At 55.8% G+C, this 21,459-nt stretch overlaps 1 protein-coding gene across 6 annotated transcripts in view; it reads right to left on the bottom strand.

Moving 5' to 3' along the window:
* LOC138643272 (plectin-like) overlaps nucleotides 1–21,459 on the bottom strand; it is a 554,763-nt gene that overhangs the window by 320,955 nt on the left and 212,349 nt on the right. For 2 of the 6 annotated variants that reach the window (XM_069732191.1, XM_069732192.1), the window contains exon 1: nucleotides 14,065–19,701. The exons of 3 other annotated variants lie outside the window; for them this stretch is intronic. In XM_069732191.1, coding sequence (XP_069588292.1) covers nucleotides 14,065–19,438 — 5,374 coding nt within the window. In that variant the 5' untranslated portion in view covers nucleotides 19,439–19,701. Of the gene's footprint in view, nucleotides 1–4,873; nucleotides 5,072–14,064; nucleotides 19,702–21,459 lie in introns of those variants that run through there. One more of the 6 variants, XM_069732202.1, reaches the window with a different exon arrangement.

Below are 21,459 nucleotides of genomic sequence, written 5' to 3'. Positions count from 1 at the left end.
ACGCACCTGACCAGCCGAGCTCAGGGGAACCAAAAGGCACCCGCACCACCTGACCAGCCGAGCTCAGGGAGAACCAAAAGGCACCCGCACTACACACCTGACCAACCGAGCTCAGGGAGAACCAAAAGGCACCCGCACCACACACCGACCAGCCGAGCTCAGGGAGAACCAAAAGGCACCCGCACCACCTGACCAACCGAGCTCAGGGAGAACCAAAAGGCACCCGTACCACACACCTGACCAGCCGAGCTCAGGGAGAACCAAAAGGCACCCGCACCACACACCTGACCAGCCGAGCTCAGGGAGAACCAAAAGGCACCCGCACCCCACCACCTGACCAGCCGAGCTCAGGGAGAACCAAAAGGCACCCGCACCACACACCTGACCAGCCGAGCTCAGGGAGAACCAAAAGGCACCCGCACCACACACCTGACCAGCCGAGCTCAGGGAGAACCAAAAGGCACTCGCACCACATAGCTGACCAGCCGAGCTCAGGGGTTACCAAAAGGCACCCGCACCACACCACCTGACCAGCCGAGCTCAGGGGAAACCAAAAGGCAGCCGCACCACACCACCTGACCAGCCGAGCTCAGGGAGAACCAAAAGGCACCCGCACCACACCACCTGACCAGCCGAACTCAGTGGAAACCAAAAGGCACCCGCACCACACCACCTGACCAGCCGAGCTCAGGGAGAACTAAAAGGCACCTGCACCACCTGACCAGCCGAGCTCAGGGAGAACCAAAAGGCACCCGCACCACACCACCTGACCAGCCGAGCTCAGGGAGAACCAAAAGGCACCCGCACCACACCACCTGACCAGCCGAGCTCAGGGAGAACCAAAAGGCACCCGCACCACGCACCTGACCAGCCGAGCTCAGGGAGAACCAAAAGGCACCCGCACATCACACCACCCGACCAGCCGAGCTTAGGGGGAACCAAAAGGCACCCGCACATCACACCACCTGACCAGCCGAGCTCAGGGCGAACCAAAAGGCACCCGCACAGCGCACCACCTGACCAGCCGAGCTCAGGGGGAACCAAAAAGCACCCGCATCACTCCACCTGACTAGCCAAGCTCAGGGAGAACCAAATGGAACCCTCACCGTGCACCTGACTAGCCGAGCTCAGGGGGACCAAAAAGCACCCGCATCACTCCACCTGACTAGCCAAGCTCAGGGAGAACCAAACGGAACCCTCACCGTGCACCTGACTAGCCAAGCTCAGGGAGAACCAAACGGATCCCTCACCATACCACCTGACTAGCTGAGCTCAGGGGGACCAAAGGTCCCCGCACCATGCCACCTGACCAGCCAAGCTCAGGGAGAACCAAAAGGAACCCGCATCACTCCACCTGACCAGTCAAGCTCAGGGGGAACCAAAGGCTCCCGCACCACACCACCTGACCAGCCGAGCTCAGGGGGACCAAAGGCACCCGCACCAAGCCACCTGACCAGCCGAGCTCAGGGGGAACCAAAGGCACCCGCACCAAGCCACCTGACCAGCCGAGCTCAGGGGGAACCAAAGGCACCCGCACCACACACCTGACCAGCCAAGCTCGGGGGGAACCACATGCACCCACTCCGCCAGACCAGCCGAGCTCAGGGGGGATCCAATACACCAGCACCATCCCGCCTAACCAGTCAAGCTCACGGAGAACCTAAGGCACTTGCACCATGCACCTGACCAGTTGTACTCCGGCATCACCCTGTGAGAGGCACCCGCCAACGACGCCCACGTAACCCCCACGTCCATTTTATTTTCACACCATTATGAAGCTACATATAAAAAACAAAAATAAATACACAGCGACCAGTCACTACTAAAATCATAAAATGTACAAACATCTTCAGATTACGGGAGACCATTGCGACTACCAGGGTTGGCGGTTTATAGGATGCAGCGGGCAACGAACATCCACAGCATCGTGGTGGGAGCACGACTCATCCACACTTTTCAGCAGCTGCAAATAAGTGAGGAATATACCCCCTATATAACCAGACTGTATTCAGGGCCACCCCATCTCATCCCCCGACAGTGACCTCTTATTATAGTCCAAGTGCACTCCCGTGAGTACAACATGAACCCCTCCCTAGTAGAGATGTGGAGAGTGGTGGATGTCCCAGTGCCGTTCTTTTGCAGGGCCCCCACTGTGGGCACATGCCCAACATCTCAACTTACTGAGACAGTAGGTGCCAGATTGTCCCCCATAAATAATAATTGTTTTATTTATTATGCTTTTGCTTATATAGCGCTATGTTATTCCGCAGCGCTTTACATACATTACCATCGCTGTCCCCAATGGGGCTCACATCTAGATTCCCCATCAGTATGTCTTTGGAGTGTGGGAGAACATACAATCTCTGGTGGGATTTGAACTCAGGACCCCAGCGCTGCCAGGCTGCAGTGCTAACCACTGAGCCACCATGCTGCCATTTGGGGTGTATCTGCCATTTCAGCACAGTTTCCTTAGGATGTCCTCTGTTCCCCCACAATCATTTAACCCAGGCACTGCCTGCACCCGAGTTTGTGGTCTCCGACGCAGGAATTAACGTGTAGGCTGCCTATTTTAGGTAATGGAATATTCAGTGGAGCGCAGGGAGAGTGGGAATTTTTGGGAGAACCCACAGAGGCACAGAAATAAGAAGCAAAGGGAGATGAGTGGAGGACAGGGGGAAAAGGAGGGACCGGGGTAGGGGGGTGAACACACACCAAGGGCGGACAAGGGAGGCCAAGGAGGGGGGACCAAGGGCTGACCGGGTGTGGGAACCCCAAGAGCGAATGAGGGGGTTGGAGGGACCAAGGGCGGACGAGGAGGGGAACCAAGGGCGGACGAGGAGGGGAACCAAGGGCGGACGATGAGGGGAACCAAGGGTGGACGATGAGGGGAACCAAGGGCGGACGATGAGGGGAACCAAGGGCGGAATAGGGGGAACCAAGGGAGGAAAGGGGAGGGAGGACCAAGGGCAGAATATCAAGAAAAAGGCAAGATGGCGCACAAGAGTGGGAATGTGGCAGATGGAAAGGGAGGTCACATGTCTGTGTGCAGCTTTAGTGACCCCCCCAAAAAAGACGTCATGGGTCATTAATTGCAGACTCAAGAGATTTATGAACCCCTGAACTACAGAAGCTGTTTAGAACACAGCTTGCCAAAAAGAGCCTACCACCCCCACACCTCCCCATCACCCCCACTCCCACTACTCCCCATCACCCCCACACACGCTCCTCCCTATCCCCCCCACACCCGCTCCTCCCCATCACCCCCACACCCGCTCCTCCCCATCACCCCCACACACGCTCCTCCCTATCCCCCCACACCCGCTCCTCCCCATCACCCCCACACCCGCTCCTCCCCATCACCCCCACACACGCTCCTCCCTATCCCCCCACACCCGCTCCTCCCCATCACCCCCACACCCGCTCCTCCCCATCACCCCCACACACGCTCCTCCCCATCACCCCCACACCCGCTCCTCCCCATCACCCCCACACACGCTCCTCCCTATCCCCCCACAACCGCTACTCCCCAACACCCCCACACGCTCCTCCCTATCCCCCCACAACCGCTACTCCCCATCACCCCCACACCCGCTCCTCCCCATCACCCCCACACACGCTCCTCCCTATCCCCCCACACCCTCTACTCCCCATCACCCCCACACCCGCTCCTCCCCATCACCCCCCACACGCTCCTCCCTATCCCCCACAACCGCTACTCCCCATCACCCCCACTCCTCCCCATCACCCCCACACACGCTCCTCCCTATCCCCCCACAACCGCTACTCCCCATCACCCCCATCACCCCCACACCCGCTCCTCCCCATCACCCCCACACACGCTCCTCCCTATCCCCCACACCCGCTCCTCCCTATCCCCCACACCCGCTACTCCCCATCACCCCCACACCCGCTCCTCCCCATCACCCCCACACACGCTCCTCCCCATCACCCCCACACACGCTCCTCTCCATCATTCCCACACCCGCTCCTCCCTATCCCCCCACACCCGCTCCTCCCTATCCCCCACACCCGCTACTCCCCATCACCCCCACACCCGCTCCTTCCATCACCCCCACACACGCTCCTCCCCATCACCCCCACACCCGCTCCTCCCCATTACCCCCACACCCGCTCCTCCCCATCACCCCCACACATGCTCCTCTCCATCATTCCCACACCCGCTCCTCCCTATCCCCCCACACCCGCTCCTCCCCATCCCCCCACACCCGCTCCTCCCCATCTCCCCACACCCGCTACTCCCCATCACCCCCACACCTCCCCATCACCCCACACCCGCTCCTCTCCATCACCCCCACACCCGCTCCTCCCCATCACCCCCACACACGCTCCTCCCTATCCCCCACACCCGCTACTCCCCATCACCCCCACACCCGCTCCTTCCATCACCCCCACACACGCTCCTCCCCATCACCCCCACACCCGCTCCTCCCCATTACCCCCACACCCGCTCCTCCCCATCACCCCCACACATGCTCCTCTCCATCATTCCCACACCCGCTCCTCCCTATCCCCCCACACCCGCTCCTCCCCATCACCCCCACACACGCTCCTCCCTATCCCCCCACACCCGCTCCTCCCCATCCCCCCACACCCGCTACTCCCCATCACCCCCACACCTCCCCATCACCCCACACCCGCTCCTCTCCATCACCCCCACACCCGCTCCTCCCCATCACCTCCACACACAGTCCTCACTATCACCCCCACACATGCTCCTCCCTATCACCCCCATACCAGTGCTTACGTATCACCCTGATATCACATCCCTAACAGATAGCAGCCCCTTCACAGCCTCCTTCCTGCAGACATAGCCACTGACATTGGCACTACAGTTTTTTTTGAGGAACCCTACCTTGCCCCTGCTGAATGAGGTCATCGATATAGCAGTGACCGTCCTCCTCGGCGACAGCGAGTGTCAGCCCTTGTGTCGCACTCCACATGACCAGTGATGGAAGAGGTCTGCGGACACACTGAGGTGTGAGGAGTCCTCCACCCTCCTGCAGCAGAGCGTGTCCCAGCAGAGGATGCTGCCTGAGCACGCTGCACGCAGCCCACTGCCTGCCAGCAACCACCTCAGCTCCCTATATGGCCCCAGACACTGCACGGGGGAAAGGGGTGCACCGTGGGGGACGTCACTATCACCAACCCCAGAGACTCCCACCAAAGGAATGTAAAGGGACAATGCTGTATGGAGAATGCTAGACCCTGCTGACACTTGTAGTTCCAGCACAACAGAGCTGCAGCCAGAGGAGACTCAGAAGGGGGCTGATGAATTATACATAAACATATACATAAAGCCACAAGACATAGGAAAGGCAGCACTGCCTGGGGGGGGCGCTGTACGCCCTGTGTCCCCTCCCCATTACTGCTGCTCCATCGCATGGACACACCGGGGGCATCACTCTCCGGTCACTGAATCTGCAGATTTAGTCGTCGGTGCAGGAGAAGATCTACGATTCACAACTGTGTAACAAGGACACGGAGGGCGCGTGTGAACGAGCCCCATCAGAGGCCGCGTGTGAACGAGCCCCATCAGAGGCCGCGTGGGAACCAGCCCCAACAGACGCCGTGTGGGAACCAGCCCCAACAGACGCCGCGTGGGAACGAGCCCCATCAGAGGCCGCGTGGGAACGAGCCCCATCAGAGGCCGCGTGGGAACGAGCCCCATCAGAGGCCGCGTGGGAACGAGCCCCAACAGAGGCCGCGTGGGAACGAGCCCCATCAGAGGCAGCGTGGGAACGAGCCCCATCAGAGGCCGCGTGTGAACCAGCCCCATCAGAGGCCGCGTGGGAACCAGCCCCAACAGACGCCGCGTGGGAACCAGCCCCAACAGACGCCGCGTGGGAACGAGCCCCATCAGAGGCCGCGTGGGAACGAGCCCCATCAGAGGCCGCGTGGGAACGAGCCCCATCAGAGGCCGCGTGGGAACGAGCCCCAACAGACGCCGCGTGGGAACGAGCCCCATCAGAGGCCGCGTGGGAACGAGCCCCAACAGACGCCGCGTGGGAACGAGCCCCATCACAGGCCGCGTGGGAACGAGCCCCATCAGAGGCCGCGTGGGAACGAGCCCCATCAGAGGCCGCGTGGGAACGAGCCCCAACAGAGGCCGCGTGGGAACGAGCCCCAACAGAGGCCGCGTGGGAACGAGCCCCAACAGAGGCCGCGTGGGAACGAGCCCCATCAGAGGCCGCGTGGGAACGAGCCCCATCAGAGGCCGCGTGGGAACGAGCCCCAACAGACGCCGCGTGGGAACGAGCCCCATCAGAGGCCGCGTGGGAACGAGCCCCATCAGAGGCCGCGTGGGAACGAGCCCCAACAGACGCCGCGTGGGAACGAGCCCCATCAGAGGCCGCGTGGGAACGAGCCCCAACGGACGCCGCGTGGGAACGAGCCCCATCAGAGGCCGCGTGGGAACGAGCCCCAACAGACGCCGCGTGGGAACGAGCCCGATCAGAGGCCGCGTGGGAACGAGCCCCATCAGAGGCCGCGTGGGAACGAGCCCCAACGGAGGCCGCGTGGGAACGAGCCCCAACGGAGGCCGCGTGGGAACGAGCCCCAACGGAGGCCGCGTGGGAACGAGCCCCATCGGAGGCCGCGTGGGAACGAGCCCCAACAGACGCCGCGTGGGAACGAGCCCCATCAGAGGCCGCTTGTGAACGAGCCCCATCAGAGGCCGCGTGGGAACGAGCCCCAACAGACGCCGTGTGGGAACCAGCCCCATCAGAGGCCGCGTGGGAACCAGCCCCAACAGACGCCGTGTGGGAACCAGCCCCAACGGAGGCCGCGTGGGAACCAGCCCCAACAGACGCTGCGTGGGAACGAGCCCCATCAGAGGCCGCGTGGGAACCAGCCCCAACAGACGCAGTGTGGGAACCAGCCCCAACAGAGGCCGCGTGGGAACCAGCCCCAACAGACGCCGCGTGGGAACGAGCCCCAACAGACGCCGCGTGGGAACGAGCCCCAACAGACGCCGCGTGGGAACGAGCCCCATCAGAGGCCGCTTGTGAACGAGCCCCATCAGAGGCCGCGTGGGAACGAGCCCCAACAGACGCCGTGTGGGAACCAGCCCCATCAGAGGCCGCGTGGGAACCAGCCCCAACAGACGCCGTGTGGGAACCAGCCCCAACGGAGGCCGCGTGGGAACCAGCCCCAACAGACGCCACGTGGGAACGAGCCCCAACAGACGCCGCGTGGGAACGAGCCCCAACAGACGTCGCGCGCGTGGGAACGAGCCCCAACAGACGTGGCGTGGGAACGAGCCCCAACAGACTCCGCGTGGGAACGAGCCCCAACAGACGTCGCGTGGGAACGAGCCCCAACAGACTCCGCGTGGGAACGAGCCCCAACAGACGCCGCGTGGGAACGAGCCCCAACAGAGGCCGCGTGGGAACGAGCCCCAACAGACGCCGCGTGGGAACGAGCCCCAACAGACGCGGCGTGGGAACGAGCACCAACAGAGGCCGCGTGGGAACGAGCCCCAGCAGACAGCGAACGTGGGATACCTCCTAATTGCTGGATAGCCAGGTTTAGCTAGTGCTCTCTGTTATCAGCCTGCTATCTGTCCAATACCCCTGATGCCAGCACAGACTGTACACCAGATAATGCCGTTCGTTCACATCTGTAAGTTATAGGTCTGGCTTAATTTCAGGAAATTGAATCTGCAGTCCTTCCTATCGGCATTACATCTGCCCTAAAAATAACAGTGACGCCGGCGGCGAACCGGCAACGTAACTTTAGCCGTAGTCACAGAATATAAATATCCCCCGAGATTTATATAGACAATTATGCTACATCTGGGCAGTTATGTGGGCTCACTAATCTGCTTAATCACAAGATTCTGCCCCCCGGAAATGGCGAGGTGTAATGGGGTACTACAGGAGGTCGCTCCAGCACAGGTAGTAGAGGCAGGTGAGGTGTAATAAGGGGATTACAGGAGGTCTCTCCAGCACAGGTAGTAGAGGCAGGTGAGGTGTAATAAGGGGGATTACAGGAGGTCGCTCCAGCACAGGTAGTAGAGGCAGGTGAGGTGTAATAAGGGGGATTACAGGAGGTCGCTCCAGCACAGGTAGTAGAGGCAGGTGAGGTGTAATAAGGGGGATTACAGGAGGTCTCTCCAGCACAGGTAGTAGAGGCAGGTGAGGTGTAATAAGGGGGATTACAGGAAGTCTCTCCAGCACAGGTAGTAGAGGCAGGTGAGGTGTAATAACGGGGATTACAGGAGGTCTCTCCAGCACAGGTAGTGGAGGCAGGTGAGGTGTAATAACGGGGATTACAGGAGGTCTCTCCAGCACAGGTAGTAGAGGCAGGTGAGGTGTAATAACGGGGATTACAGGAGGTCGCTCCAGCACAGGTAGTAGAGGCAGGTGAGGTGTAATAACGGGGATTACAGGAGGTCTCTCCAGCACAGGTAGTAGAGGCAGATGAGGTGTAATAACGGGGATTACAGGAGGTCTCTCCAGCACAGGTAGTAGAGGCAGGTGAGGTGTAATAACGGGGATTACAGGAGGTCGCTCCAGCACAGGTAGTAGAGGCAGGTGAGGTGTAATAAGGGGATTACAGGAGGTCGCTCCAGCACAGGTAGTAGAGGCAGGTGAGGTGTAATAAGGCGGATTACAGGAGGTCGCTCCAGCACAGGTAGTGGAGGCAGGTGAGGTGTAATAAGGGGATTACAGGAGGTCGCTCAGGCACAGGTAGTAGAGGCAGGTGAGGTGTAATAACGGGGATTACAGGAGGTCTCTCCAGCACAGGTAGTAGAGGCAGGTGAGGTGTAATAAGGGGGATTACAGGAGGTCGCTCCAGCACAGGTAGTGGAGGCAGGTGAGGTGTAATAAGGGGATTACAGGAGGTCGCTCAGGCACAGGTAGTAGAGGCAGGTGAGGTGTAATAACGGGGATTACAGGAGGTCTCTCCAGCACAGGTAGTAGAGGCAGGTGAGGTGTAATAAGGGGGATTACAGGAGGTCACTCAGGCACAAGTAGTAGAGGCAGGTGAGGTGTAATAAGGGGATTACAGGAGGTCACTCTGGCACAGGTAGTAGAGGCAGGTGAGGTGTAATAAGGGGGATTACAGGAGGTCTCTCCGGCACAGGTAGTAGAGGCAGGTGAGGTGTAATAACGGGATTACAGGAGGTCACTCAGGCACAGGTAGTAGAGGCAGGTGAGGTGTAATAACAGGATTACAGGAGGTCGCTCCGGCACAGGTAGTAGAGGCAGGTGAGGTGTAATAACGGGATTACAGGAGGTCGCTCAGGCACAGGTAGTAGAGGCAGGTGAGGTGTAATAACGGGATTACAGGAGGTCGCTCCGGCACAGGTAGTAGAGGCAGGTGAGGTGTAATAAGGGGATTACAGGAGGTCACTCTGGCACAGGTAGTAGAGGCAGGTGAGGTGTAATAACGAGGATTACAGGAGGTCGCTCCGGCACAGGTAGTAGAGGCAGGTGAGGTGTAATAAGGGGATTACAGGAGGTCACTCCAGCACAGGTAGTAGAGGCAGGTGAGGTGTAATAAGGGGGATTACAGGAGGTCTCTCCGGCACAGGTAGTAGAGGCAGGTGAGGTGTAATAACAGGATTACAGGAGGTCACTCAGGCACAGGTAGTAGAGGCAGGTGAGGTGTAATAACAGGATTACAGGAGGTCGCTCCAGCACAGGTAGTAGAGGCAGGTGAGGTGTAATAACGGGATTACAGGAGGTCACTCAGGCACAAGTAGTAGAGGCAGGTGAGGTGTAATAACGGGATTACAGGAGGTCGCTCCAGCACAGGTAGTAGAGGCAGGTGAGGTGTAATAAGTGGATTACAGGAGGTCGCTCCAGCACAGGTAGTAGAGGCAGGTGAGGTGTAATAAGGGGATTACAGGAGGTCTCTCTGGCACAGGTAGTAGAGGCAGGTGAGGTGTAATAAGGGGTACTACAGGAGGTCGCTCCAGCACAGGTAGTGGAGGCAGGTGAGGTGTAATAACGGGGATTACAGGAGGTCGCTCTGGCACAGGTAGTAGAGGCAGGTGAGGTGTAATAACGGGATTACAGGAGGTCGCTCTGGCACAGGTAGTAGAGGCAGGTGAGGTGTAATAAGGGGATTACAGGAGGTCGCTCCAGCACAGGTAGTAGAGGCAGGTGAGGTGTAATAAGGGGATTACAGGAGGTCGCTCCAGCACAGGTAGTAGAGGCAGGTGAGGTGTAATAACGGGATTACAGGAGGTCGCTCCATCACAGGTAGTGGAGGCAGGTGAGGTGTAATAAGGGGATTACAGGAGGTCTGTCCAGCACAGGTAGTAGAGGCAGGTGAGGTGTAATAAGGGGATGACCGGAGGTCGCTCTGGCACAGGTAGTAGAGGCAGGTGAGGTGTAATAACGGGATTACAGGAGGTCGCTCTGGCACAGGTAGAAGAGGCAGGTGAGGTGTAATAACGGGATTACAGGAGGTCGCTCCAGCACAGGTAGTAGAGGCAGGTGAGGTGTAATAAGGGGATTACAGGAGGTCTCTCCAGCACAGGTAGTAGAGGCAGGTGAGGTGTAATAAGGGGATTACAGGAGGTCGCTCCGGCACAGGTAGTAGAGGCAGGTGAGGTGTAATAACGGGATTACAGGAGGTCGCTCTGGCACAGGTAGAAGAGGCAGGTGAGGTGTAATAACGGGATTACAGGAGGTCGCTCCAGCACAGGTAGTAGAGGCAGGTGAGGTGTAATAAGGGGATTACAGGAGGTCGCTCCAGCACAGGTAGTAGAGGCAGGTGAGGTGTAATAAGGGGATTACAGGAGGTCTCTCCAGCACAGGTAGTAGAGGCAGGTGAGGTGTAATAAGGGGGATTACAGGAGGTCTCTCAGGCACAGGTAGTGGAGGCAGGTGAGGTGTAATAAGGGGGATTACAGGAGGTCTCTCCAGCACAGGTAGTAGAGGCAGGTGAGGTGTAATAAGGGGGATTACAGGAGGTCGCTCCAGCACAGGTAGTAGAGGCAGGTGAGGTGTAATAAGGGGGATTACAGGAGGTCTCTCCAGCACAGGTAGTAGAGGCAGGTGAGGTGTAATAACGGGATTACAGGAGGTCGCTCCAGCACAGGTAGTAGAGGCAGGTGAGGTGTAATAAGGGGATTACAGGAGGTCGCTCCAGCACAGGTAGTAGAGGCAGGTGAGGTGTAATAAGGGGGATTACAGGAGGTCTCTCCAGCACAGGTAGTAGAGGCAGGTGAGGTGTAATAACGGGATTACAGGAGGTCGCTCTGGCACAGGTAGTAGAGGCAGGTGAGGTGTAATAAGGGGATTACAGGAGGTCTCTCCAGCACAGGTAGTGGAGGCAGGTGAGGTGTAATAAGGGGGATTACAGGAGGTCTCTCCAGCACAGGTAGTGGAGGCAGGTGAGGTGTAATAAGGGGGATTACAGGAGGTCGCTCCAGCACAGGTAGTAGAGGCAGGTGAGGTGTAATAAGGGGGATTACAGGAGGTCTCTCAGGCACAGGTAGTGGAGGCAGGTGAGGTGTAATAAGGGGGATTACAGGAGGTCTCTCCAGCACAGGTAGTGGAGGCAGGTGAGGTGTAATAAGGGGGATTACAGGAGGTCGCTCCAGCACAGGTAGTAGAGGCAGGTGAGGTGTAATAAGGGGGATTACAGGAGGTCTCTCAGGCACAGGTAGTGGAGGCAGGTGAGGTGTAATAAGGGGGATTACAGGAGGTCTCTCCAGCACAGGTAGTGGAGGCAGGTGAGGTGTAATAAGGGGGATTACAGGAGGTCGCTCCAGCACAGGTAGTAGAGGCAGGTGAGGTGTAATAAGGGGGATTACAGGAGGTCTCTCCAGCACAGGTAGTGGAGGCAGGTGAGGTGTAATAAGGGGGATTACAGGAGGTCTCTCCAGCACAGGTAGTAGAGGCAGGTGAGGTGTAATAAGGGGGATTACAGGAGGTCGCTCCAGCACAGGTAGTGGAGGCGTCACTCTTTACTTACATGGTGCTTCAGCACCTCGGACATCAACCTTATGACTACACTCTGGATCTCCTCCAGATCCTCTGCCGCACACTCCTCTATGTAAAAGCATAAGGGCCGCAGACTCCGGCACATCCACACTGCAGAGTGTGAACAGACCTCCAAACTGGTGCTTATCTATACCAGTCATTACAGTGCCCCAAATCACTCAGCCATCCCAACAACACAGCAAAGCAAGGAAGGGGCACATGACATCCTGGCAGTAATAGGATGAAATTGTAGAGGCCTGGTGCTCACTCCCTGCACCTCCGCACTGGGGATCAATATCTACACCCAATACATCAGCTGTGCTAGATCATATATGCGACACTCGAGAAGTTGGACTGGACTCAAAACAGGGACTATGTCCAGTTCAACTTACAGCAAGGGGCCAGCTTACAGGCCAGAGACTACGTCCAGCCCAGGGCCAGCTTACAGGCCAGAGACTACGTCCAGCCCAGGGCCAGCTTACAGGCCAGAGACTACGTCCAGCCCAGGGCCAGCTTACAGGCCAGAGACTACGTCCAGCCCAGGGCCAGCTTACAGGCCAGAGACTACGTCCAGCCCAGGGCCAGCTTACAGGCCAGAGACTACGTCCAGCCATGGCCAGCTTATAGGACAGAGACTACGTCCAGCCCAGGGCCAGCTTACAGGCCAGAGACTACGTCCAGCCCAGGGCCAGCTTATAGGCCAGAGACTACGTCCAGCCCAGGGCCAGCTTACAGGCCAGAGACTACGTCCAGCCCAGGGCCAGCTTACAGGCCAGAGACTACGTCCAGCCATGGCCAGCTTATAGGACAGAGACTACGTCCAGCCCAGGGCCAGCTTACAGGCCAGAGACTACGTCCAGCCCAGGGCCAGCTTATAGGCCAGAGACTACGTCCAGCCCAGGGCCAGCTTATAGGCCAGAGACTACGTCCAGCCCAGGGCCAGCTTATAGGCCAGAGATTACGTCCAGCCCAGGGCCAGCTTATAGGCCAGAGATTACGTCCAGCCCAGGGCCAGCTTACAGGCCAGAGACTACGTCCAGCCATGGCCAGCTTATAGGACAGAGACTACGTCCAGCCCAGGGCCAGCTTACAGGCCAGAGACTACGTCCAGCCCAGGGCCAGCTTATAGGCCAGAGACTACGTCCAGCCCAGGGCCAGCTTACAGGCCAGAGACTACGTCCAGCCCAGGGCCAGCTTACAGGCCAGAGACTACGTCCAGCCCAGGGCCAGCTTATAGGCCAGAGACTACGTCCAGCCCAGGGCCAGCTTATAGGCCAGAGACTACGTCCAGCCCAGGGCCAGCTTATAGGACAGAGACTACGTCCAGCCCAGGGCCAGCTTACAGGCCAGAGACTACGTCCAGCCCAGGGCCAGCTTATAGGCCAGAGACTACGTCCAGCCCAGGGCCAGCTTATAGGCCAGAGACTACGTCCAGCCCAGGGCCAGCTTATAGGCCAGAGACTACGTCCAGCCCAGCGCCAGCTTACAGGCCAGAGACTACGTCCAGCCCAGGGCCAGCTTATAGGCCAGAGACTACGTCCAGCCCAGGGCCAGCTTATAGGCCAGAGATTACGTCCAGCCCAGGGCCAGCTTATAGGCCAGAAACTACGTCCAGCCCAGGGCCAGCTTATAGGCCAGAAACTATGTCCAGCCAGGGCCAGCTTATAGGCAAGAAACCACGTCTAGCCCAGGGCCAGCTTATAGGCCAGGGACCACATCTAACCCAGGGCCAGCTTTTAGGCCAGAAACCACGTCTTGCCCTGGGCCAGCTTATAGGCCAAGGAATGTGTCTACCCAAGGGCCAATATAGACAAGGACCGCTTCCAGAGCAAGGTGCCTATGAATATGTCAGGGACCCTGTCCAGCACAGAGCCAGCTTACAGTGAGGGGCCAGCTTATAGGCCATGGACTGCGTCCAGCCCAGAGCCAGCTTATAGCAAGGGGCCCATGTATAGACTAGGGACTGCGTCTAGCTGGGGGCTCCTGATTGCCCTGGGGCTACATCCATCCTCAGCAGGTCAGGTAGAGGATGCACCTACAGCAGGTAATGACAGCACCAGAGAACGCCATGGTATCATACATGTATAGATTCTGCGCCTACCTTCTTCAGGAGCGGATTCTGCTGGTTCTGGAGGCTCAGATTCGGCTTCCTGTTCCTGCACAACGTGCGTGGCTGCGTTCTGGGCAATACCGACAGTTTCAGACATAGTCTGGAGGTCCAGTAGCGTGTTCTCTGTAGATTTTTGGTTAAAAGTTGCCGAACCGACTTCTTCCAATTTGGATTCTAAAGATATTTGAGTAAGGGAGGCCGTTTGTGATGCAGTCTGAAGTTTCTCCACCTTGGACCCTACAGAACCATAAATATTGCTGACCGTTTCCTTTACAGTCTTGACTTCTTCCTTGGATTCTTTGCATTTCTGTGTAATGCTAACTGCTTCCATTAGTGTCTTGAGTTCCTCCACCTTGAATTGTGGGGGCTTCTGGGTAATGCTGACAGTTTCCCTTACTGTCTGGAGCTCCTCCACCTTGGATTGTGAGGGCCTCTGGGCAACATTGGCAGCTTTGTTTACAGTCGTGACTTCTTCCTTGGATTGTGAGTGTGTCTGGGCAATGCTGACAGTTTCCTCTACAATATGCAGTACTTCTACCTTGGATTCCGAAAGTTTTTGGGCAACGCTGACCGTTTCCTTTTCTTCCTTCTGAGATTGTGAAAGTCTTTCAGCAGTGGGAATGATTTTCTTTTCGGTTTGGAGCATCTCCATCTTGGATTCGTGGGGTTTCTGTTTAATGCTGACAGTTTCTCTTACAGTCTTGACATCCTCCTTCACTTCTGGAGGTTTGTGGAAAACTATGACAGTTTCCTTAACAGTCTTGTCTTCTTTCTTGGATTCTGCACAATTCTGCGTAATGCTGAGTGCTTCTGTTACAGTCTTGACATCCCCCTTTGGTTCTAGAAGTTTCTGGCTAATGCTGACAGTTTCCAATATAGTATTGACTTCCTCCTTGGAATCTAAAAGTTTTTCAGTAGTGGTGGCAGTCACAGTTTGGAATTCCTCCTGTGAGTCGGGAGCTTTCTGGGTAATAGTCACCGTTTCCTTTATAGTTTTGGCTTCCTTTGATTCTGGAGCTTTCTGGGTAATAGTCACCGTTTCCTTTATAGTTTTGGTTTCCTCCTGTGAGTCTGGAGGTTTCTGGGTAATAGTCACCGTTTCCTTTATAGTTTTGGTTTCCTCCTGTGAGTCTGGAGGTTTCTGGGTAATAGTCACCGTTTCCTTTATAGTTTTGGCTTCCTCCTTTGATTCTGGAGGTTTCTGGGTAATAGTCACCGTTTCCTTTATAGTTTTGGTTTCCTCCTTTGATTCTGGAGGTTTCTGGGTAATAGTCACCGTTTCCTTTATAGTTTTGGCTTCCTCCTTTGATTCTGGAGCTTTCTGGGTAATAGTCACCGTTTCCTTTATAGTTTTGGCTTCCTTTGATTCTGGAGGTTTCTGGGTAATAGTCACCGTTTCCTTTATAGTTTTGGCTTCCTCCTTTGATTCTGGAGCTTTCTGGGTAATAGTCACCGTTTCCTTTATAGTTTTGGCTTCCTTTGATTCTGGAGGTTTCTGGGTAATAGTCACCGTTTCCTTTATAGTTTTGGTTTCCTCCTGTGAGTCTGGAGGTTTCTGGGTAATAGTCACCGTTTCCTTTATAGTTTTGGCTTCCTCCTTTGATTCTGGAGGTTTCTGGGTAATAGTCACCGTTTCCTTTATAGTTTTGGCTTCCTTTGATTCTGGAGGTTTCTGGGTAATAGTCACCGTTTCCTTTATAGTTTTGGTTTCCTCCTTTGATTCTGGAGGTTTCTGGGTAATAGTCACCGTTTCCTTTATAGTTTTGGCTTCCTCCTTTGATTCTGGAGGTTTCTGGGTAATAGTCACCGTTTCCTTTATAGTTTTGGTTTCCTCCTTTGATTCTGGAGCTTTCTGGGTAATAGTCACCGTTTCCTCTATAGTTTTTGCTTCCTCCTTTGATTCTGGAGCTTTCTGGGTAATAGTCACCGTTTTCTTTATAGTTTTGGCTTCCTCCTGTGAGTCTGGAGGTTTCTGGGTAATAGTCACTGTTTCCTTTATAGTTTTGGCTTCCTTTGATTCTGGAGGTTTCTGGGTAATAGTCACCGTTTCCTTTATAGTTTTGGCTTCCTCCTTTGATTCTGGAGCTTTCTGGGTAATAGTCACCGTTTCCTTTATAGTTTTGGCTTCCTTTGATTCTGGAGCTTTCTGGGTAATAGTCACCGTTTCCTTTATAGTTTTGGTTTCCTCCTTTGATTTTGGAGGTTTCTGGGTAATAGTCACCGTTTCCTTTATAGTTTTTGCTTCCTCATTTGATTCTGGACGTTTCTGGGTAATAGTCACCGTTTCCTCTATAGTTTTTGCTTCCTCATTTGATTCTGGACGTTTCTGGGTAATAGTCACCGTTTCCTCTATAGTTTTGGCTTCCTTTGATTCTGGAGCTTTCTGGTTAATAGTCACCGTTTCCTTTATAGTTTTGGCTTCCTTTGATTCTGGAGGTTTCTGGGTAATAGTCACCGTTTCCTTTATAGTTTTGGTTTCCTCCTTTGATTCTGGAGCTTTCTGGGTAATAGTCACCGTTTCCTTTATAGTTTTGGCTTCCTTTGATTCTGGAGGTTTCTGGGTAATAGTCACCGTTTCCTTTATAGTTTTGGCTTCCTTTGATTCTGGAGGTTTCTGGGTAATAGTCACTGTTTCCTTTACCGTTTTGGCTTCCTCCTTTGATTCCGGAGCTTTCTGGGTAATAGTCACCGTTTCCTTTATAGTTTTGGCTTCCTTTGATTCTGGAGCTTTCTGGGTAATAGTCACCGTTTCCTCTATAGTTTTTGCTTCCTCATTTGATTCTGGACGTTTCTGGGTAATAGTCACCATTTTCTTTACAGTTTTGGTATCTTTCTTTGATTCTGGAGCTTTTTGGGTAATAGTCACAGTTTCCTTTACAGTTTTGCCTTCCTTTAGTTTTGGATCTTTTGAGGCAATAGTTACAGTTTCTTTTGTACTCTGTGATTTCTCCATGAATTTTAGAGACTTTTTTGTCTCCGTAGAAATGGCCTTCACTTGAGATTCTAGAGCAGTCACAGGTTGCATATCTTGATCAGCAGCTCTGATGACAGTGTTGATTTTGCTCCCATATGTAGCTTTTATCTGCTCACCTGCTGTGATTCCAGCTTTGGAGTCCATCTCTAGGTCCTTGGACTCCTGATGAAGAACGCTTTGCTCAACAGTCACAGAAGCTGATGCACAAGAGTGTGTTGGTACAGTTTCCGACTTTAGAACCTTATCCTCCTCCGGTTTCTTGGCAACTGCTGGATCTGGAGATGAATGATCTTCTTGACTGGCCACCTTTGTGCCCTTCTGCTTGGAGACCTGCTCTTGTATTTTGGACCTCCTGTCCTGTGTTTCCTCCACATTTGCATGCCTGGTGGCCTTCAGAGCAGAAACTTGACTGCTGTTAGATGCTTGTTTAGTTTCCGTCTGAACTTCCTTGGAAAGCATCACCTTTTTCATCTCTTTCTTTGGTGGGTGGGTGGCAGAGATATCCTGGGCACCTGATTCTAATGCGTCATTTTGGGCTTTCTTGTTTTTTCCCTTGGACCCCTTCTTATCCTGGTCCCCACTGACATCCTGTTCTGTCTGGACATTGGTACTGGTGACACTCGTGGAGCAGGCACCCTTTACATTCTGCCCCTGTGATATGGTCTCCCCTACTAGTTCTGAGGACCTCTGAGGAAGCCCACCTAGACCTGCTGCATCCTCACTAGTTTGTGCTGTCTTAGATTTCCCTTCCTTTTTAGGGTCGCACTTTAGGGCCACCTCAGTTGTGACTTCTATAGCTGGCCCTTTCTTTGGTTCACTTTTTACCCCTTTGCTGACACTATTACTTGGTTTATGCGTCTTTTTGGATTCAGAATTTGGGTCATTCTGGTCTTCGGTAGCCCCCTCTTTCCCTGCCTTTTCCTTCCCTTTCTTCTTTTGGACCCTTTTCTCTTCTACCTTGGTCTGTGTTTTTGGCAGCTCTATCGTCGCAGTCATTGGACCGGCAGTGACTATTAGCTCCTCCTGCTTTTGCAGCATCTCACTTTCCTGCTGTGCTGCAGGTTTGGAGGCTGAGAGCACATGGGTTTGAATCACTCCTCCGTCTTCCTCAGATTTTGCAGCTGAAATGTTTCCCTGATGCTTAACCTTCTGTGTGGCTCCTAATCTGGTCTTGTCGGAGGCTGACGCAGGCTTCACGAGCTCAGCTGCCTCTTTTCCCCTTTCTGTGACTTGTTCTATTAATTGCTCCTGGTTCTTCTTCTGTTTGGACTCCTGGTCCAATACATGCTCCTGCACTGGGGGCTTCTCACTAACCCCTGGTTTTCCCCCTTTCTCATGGACCTCTAGTGTATTGTGAGTGGATACCACAGAGGTGACCACATCGACAGATTTCTCGGTGGTGACAGTCCTGGGCTCCTCAGATTTTTGGATCACTTTGGAGCTAGACCTTTTAGCAGCGTTTTGGGGCTCAGACATGAAGACTGATCTGCTGACTATGTGGTTGGACTCTATTTTTTCCTCCTTCATTACCTTCTCCTCCCTTTTCTTCATCTCTGGCCTCTTGTAGGAGGATGTGACTGAACCTGGAGATGTGGATAACTCTGCATTTTCTGTCACTGTGTGTCTTCTGGAGGTTCCTTCCTTTCTAAGCCCCTGTGTCCTCCCGAACATCATGTCATCTGCCCAGCTAGCAGAGGCAGGAGGGTCTACGTGCCCCCTCTGCACAGACCCTACACTCGCCTGCTCTCCTACATGTCGTTTGCTAGTCTCTTCCCTCCTCTGAGTGTGCTTGGTCCCCCATGCCTCCCCTGGGCTAATCACACTAGTATGACTTGTTCCCCTGGCCCGGTCATCTTGCTCTGCCCATCTCTGCCACCCACCTTCTTGACAGCTGTTCTCCAGCACGTGGGTCTTGATGGAGCCATGCACAGCGTTCTGACCTCTCTGGGGCACCGTCTCCTCCTTTCTGCGATATTCTTGCCTCTCCGCATCGACCTGGGGTTTTGGAACATACGATGTGGGGCCACGGACAGCTTGGACGTGTGCGGCAGGTGTCCTCCGAGGTAATCCTTGCGCAGACACCGGACGTCTCACCCTTTGTAAAGGTGCGGGCACGATCTCAGGAGGAAGATTGAGGTATTGGCGCAGGTACACAATGCCCTCATTGGTCAGGTACCAGTAACAATGCTTCCATGCGAATGTTTCTCTGACAAAACCGCGAGATTTCAGCGAGCCCATAGCCTTGGTGACCTGCAGGTTGGTAACACCCGGAACCTCGGCATGGTGACTCTGCGGCCTCTCGTCGTTCATGGCCACCATGACTCCATCGCGAAAAAGAAGTTCGTAAATCGCTCGCAGGCGGTCACGTGGCATCAGCATCCCGGCCACCATCTTGGTTATTTTGCCTCAATGTAAGAGCAGAAAAGAAAGGTGCAGTCTTCGCACCAAAAATGGAAAAAAAAAAAAAAGTATAAAAACTAAATAAAAAGCAGGAACTTCCTGCAGCTGCGGGTGACAGCGAGCTGCCAGCTGATCTTCCTGGATGAAGGTCTCCTCTCTGCAGATCCTCAGAATGGGCAGCAGACAGCAGAAAGTTTTCTCCTGCTATCCTCCCTCCACACTTCTCCCCTCCTCAGCTTCTGGAGAGTGTTAGTGACTCCACCTCCGAGAGAGAAGCCGGACAGCAGGGCAGAGACAGCAGGGCAGAGACAGCTGGGCAGAGACAGCAGTGCAGAGACAGCTGGGAGTCCAGAGAGACTGCGCCTCAACATGCACAGGAGAGAGAGAACCGCGCACACCCTCCCTCCAGCCCTGCAGGCGCTACTGAGGGAGGGGGCAGGATTCCAATCCCAGCTCGCCCTCCCCCACTGCACCGTGCCCGGCCATCGCCATACATCGCAGGCTGGCAGCGGTGGTACAAGAGTATGAATGGCATACCAGGAGGGATGTGACAGAAGCCATCCCCTCCGCAGCTGCCAACAGCCCTCACCACGTGCCCTTTACTGACAAGGCCCCACAAATAGGAGATATATATATATATACCGTATATATATACACATGTATATTCCTAGACTACAGGATGGGGACGGATAATGCACCGCAGCTGCTGCCATGTGTCACACGCTCCCCGCCCCGGACACCGCTCTATAAAGTGTAAGCTCCACAGACAAGACGCCATTAACTCCAATTATCAGACTACAACAAAAGACACAAGCCGCAACATGAGCCGGTGGCACGAGCCGCGACATGAGCCGGTGGCACGAGCCGCGACATGAGCCGGTGGCACGAGCCGCGACATGAGCCGGTGGCACGAGCCGCGACATGAGCCGGTGGCACGATCCGCAACATGAGCCGGTGGCACGAGCCGCAACATGAGCCGGTGGCACGAGCCGCAACATGAGCCGGTGGCACGAGCCGCGACATGAGCCGGTGGCACGAGCCGCAACATGAGCCGGTGGCACGAGCCGCGACATGAGCCGGTGGCACGAGCCGCAACATGAGCCGGTGGCACGAGCCGCAACATGAGCCGGTGGCACGAGCCGCGACATGAGCCGGTGGCACGAGCCGCGACATGAGCCGGTGGCACGATCCGCAACATGAGCCGGTGGCACGAGCCGCAACATGAGCCGGTGGCACGAGCCGCGACATGAGCCGGTGGCACGAGCCGCAACATGAGCCGGTGGCACGAGCCGCAACATGAGCCGGTGGCACGAGCCGCAACATGAGCCGGTGGCACGAGCCGCGACATGAGCCGGTAGCACGATCCGCAACATGAGCCGGTGGCACGAGCCGCAACATGAGCCGGTGGCACGAGCCGCGACATGAGCCGGTGGCACGAGCCGCAACATGAGCCGGTGGCACGAGCCGCAACATGAGCCGGTGGCACGAGCCGCAACATGAGCCGGTGGCACGAGCCGCAACATGAGCCGGTGGCACAAGCCGTGACATGAGCCGGTGGCACGAGCCGCAACATGAGCCGCGACATGACCCGATGCCGCGAGCCGCGACATGAGCCAGTGCCACGAGCCGCGACATGAGCCGGTGGCACAAGCTGCGACATGAGCCGGTCACACAAGCCGCGACATGAGAAGGTCCACGAGCGGCGACATGAGCCGGTGGCACGAGCCGCAACATGAGCCGGGGGCACAAGCCCCAACAGGAGCCGATGCCACGTGCCGTGACATGAGCCGGTGGCACGAGCCGCGACATGAGCCAATAGCATGAGCCGCGACATGAGCCGGGGGCACGAGCCGCAACATGAGCCGGGGGCACAAGCCCCAACAGGAGCCGATGCCACGTGCCGTGACATGAGCCGGTGGCACGAGCCGCGACATGAGCCAATAGCATGAGCCCCGACATGAGCCGATGCCACGGGCCGTGACATGAGCCGGTGGCGCGAGCCACGACATGAG

Source organism: Ranitomeya imitator, chromosome 6 (assembly GCF_032444005.1).
Source record: "Ranitomeya imitator isolate aRanImi1 chromosome 6, aRanImi1.pri, whole genome shotgun sequence".
NCBI classification, from domain to species: Eukaryota; Metazoa; Chordata; class Amphibia; order Anura; family Dendrobatidae; genus Ranitomeya; species Ranitomeya imitator.
The sequence above is the reverse complement of the archived record's forward strand: the minus strand, read 5'-3'. Positions and strand labels throughout refer to the sequence as shown.